Source organism: Gymnoscopelus microlampas, assembly GCF_963454915.1.
Source record: "Gymnoscopelus microlampas genome assembly, chromosome: 11".
Taxonomy (NCBI): Eukaryota; Metazoa; Chordata; class Actinopteri; order Myctophiformes; family Myctophidae; genus Gymnoscopelus; species Gymnoscopelus microlampas.
Window position 1 is genome coordinate 16,764,538 of NC_139948.1, and position 2,934 is coordinate 16,767,471.

At 48.3% G+C, this 2,934-nt stretch overlaps 1 protein-coding gene across 1 annotated transcript; it reads left to right on the forward strand.

Annotated features, from left to right (window-relative positions):
• The first annotated feature begins 655 nt into the window (after positions 1-655).
• LOC311055636 (transcription factor JunB-like) lies at positions 656-2,516 on the forward strand. The gene has a single exon (XM_084071885.1). It carries the CDS (start codon positions 1,025-1,027, stop codon positions 2,009-2,011), a length of 987 nt encoding a protein of 328 aa, XP_083928011.1. The 5' UTR covers positions 656-1,024; the 3' UTR covers positions 2,012-2,516.
• Positions 2,517-2,934: the final 418 nt, after the last annotated feature.

The following is a 2,934-nucleotide window of genomic DNA, read 5'->3' on the forward strand; positions in this document are numbered from 1 at the left end:
GTCTGTCTGTCTGTCTGTCCCTTGATCAGGTGCGGTAGTGCGCTAGTCTGTCTTGTTTGGTGTTGCCAGATTCTGTGAGAGAAACAAGCAACCAGATCTTTGAAAACTAGCCCAAAAGAATCAACTAGGCACGAGCAGGCCACAATGCAAGGCGTTGTGAGCTTGTAGATCTGATTTTCAAAAACTCAATAAAATGTGGAATATTTCGAAAATGCTTGAAACATTAATTTCTAACAACATAATGCTCCCTATAGGCACAAAAATATATATATATATTTGAGAACCACTGGTTTAAATAATACATTTTGAAAAATGGAAGCAAGCTTAAATAAGCAACTACACTTTACAAACAAGCCCAATAAACCCGCAACCCGCAACTACTAATATTTTCAAGCGACTTTACAGAAAAACAAGCCCAAAGTTGCTTATAATAAGTGGACCTGGCAACCCTGCTTCTTGTTGCTGTCTTGCCTACAGGCTTGTTTACACTCCCAGTTCCCGGCAATAGCGTCACTCGCTCGACGTGCTTCTAGTGGGCGGGGCTCCGTTGGGCCAACGGGCCAACCGTCCAATCATGAAGCTGCGCTGGCCCTGACAGCAGAGCTGGGTTGGATACATAAAGAGGCACGTTAGTGACCGCCAGTATACATTTGAACACTGAGATCGCACCGGCACACTATAGCCTTAGATAACACACACAGGGTGACGACAAGTGTTCGCACTATACGAGATCTTGAAGAAAGCCGTACGCCAGATATTGGACAGCTTATTAAACCCGCACCCGCTTTTACGGACGGCTGATTTATTCAACGCCTTGGAGTTTCACTCTCACTTGTAGCGGGGGGTGAATTGAATTCAATCCCATTTGTGAAACTATATTGGGGACGGACACACTGCCGAGAGAGAAGACAGGTGCATTGATGCATTCTCCTCTCTGCTGACATTGACATTTGTTGATTTATCCCGAGACTGTGTTACTAATAAGCGACCCGCCGGTAAGCTTATACTTTTTCCTACGACTTTAATGTCTACAAAGATGGAGCAACCTTTTTATCATGACGACTCTTTTCTGTCGGCTTACGGCCACTCAGATGCAGCGATGCACGACTACAAACTGCTAAAGCAGAATATGAATTTGAACTTGACAGAGCCCTATCGCAACCTGAAAGCCCAGCTGAGAGCCGAGGCTGACCTCTACCACCACGGGGCGCATCAGGACGTGGGCTCGCTGAAGCTCGCCTCCCCGGAGCTGGAGAGGCTCATCATCCAGAACAGTAACGGTGTCATCACCACTCCGACGCCGGGCCAGTACTTCTACAACCAGGGCATCACCAATGAGCAGGAGGGCTTCGCCGAGGGCTTCGTGAAAGCGCTGGACGAGCTGCACAAGATGAACCAGATGCCCCCTCCGAACGTGTCTATCGGAGCCGGCGGAGTCACGACGTGTTCGGCAGCGGCGGCCTCTAGTGTCTTCGGCTCCTCCCTGCAGCCTGAACCTCCCATTTACACCACGCTGAACGCCTACTGCCCCAACACGAACCTCTCTTCCGCATCCAGCTACCCCACGGCCACGATCAGCTACCTGCCGCCCCACCAGCAGAGCCACCACCAGCAGACCTCGACCCACCCGTTCCAACACGCCCTCCAAGGAGCCGGGCTTCATCCGCAGAGGCTCGTCGCTCTGAAAGAGGAGCCCCAGACCGTCCCCGACCTCCTCAGCAGCGACAGCTCGCCTCCGATGTCTCCGATCGACATGGAGAACCAGGAGAAAATCAAGGCCGAGCGGAAGAAGCTGCGGAACCGGCTGGCGGCGACCAAGTGTCGGAGGCGCAAGCTGGAGCGCATCGCCCGGCTCGAGGAGAAGGTCAAGGTCCTGAAGAACGACAACGCCGGGCTTTCCAGCACCGCGTCGGTCCTCCGGGATCAGGTCGCCCAGCTCAAACAGAAAGTCCTCACACATGTCAGCAGCGGCTGTCAGCTGATGCTGACCAGCAAACTGGAGGCGTTTTAGAGGACAGTGACTGACTAACTTTAGAAGTGATAACACTGGAGTAACGTTCTACATGAGCAGCACTGGAGTATCGGCTGGTTTGCTGCTAGATGGTAGCAGGACAGGGCCGTCGGCTATTTGTAGACTACTCTTATAGGCTGATTTAGGGTTCAAAAGAAAGACTTGTGAAATGGTACTCCCGGATGCTGGACACCGGTCACGGGACCATTCAACCCTAATAGAACCGGGCAGCAGCATCCCACGATGGGCTGAACACAGAGACACTGACCAGGCACAATCATCCATTGGCCCATGTTACAAATGGTATAAAGTGGGAGTAATTATTGTATGTCTTTGTACTTTTACAACTGATGATAATGTCATGCAATGCTGCATCTATTCAATGTGTAAGTTATTTTGTTTGTCAGGTTGATCCAGACAAACTGTTATGATGTCGTATGTTTACAATGCCTTTTTTTATTTGTGATGATGAGGTGTATTTAAGTAAAGTGTCTTTAAAAACAAAGTACGTTTTGTTATGTTTTTTCTTTGATTGTTTTGGCATTAGTCTGGGGACAATCACATGGTATTCATTCAATACAGCAGTGGTTCTCAGCCTGTGGGTTGGTACCCCCAGGGGGGTCCCCACATTATTTGGGAGGGAGGGGGGGTGACATGAAGTGACAATTTAAGGACTTTTAAAACATTTTAATACCTCAAAAAAGGAAGAAAAAAATACCATTACTGCATCAAAAGAAATCAACAAACTATATACTATAATAACTGGTCAAACATTGGCCACATAACATTGTCAAATAATGTAAGAAAGCTCAACGTGAGCTTGTAGATCTGCTATTTTTCACAATATTTATGTGTGACTGAGCCAAGCAAAATGTAATGCCTCAACTTCTACAATTCCAAGTGCTTGTCAAGTTCCAAGTTCA

Excerpts from the sequence above, each read along its gene's own strand:
- LOC311055636 (XM_084071885.1), top strand. The coding sequence starts at position 1,025 with ATGTCTACAAAGATGGAGCAACCTTTTTATCATGACGACTCTTTTCTG.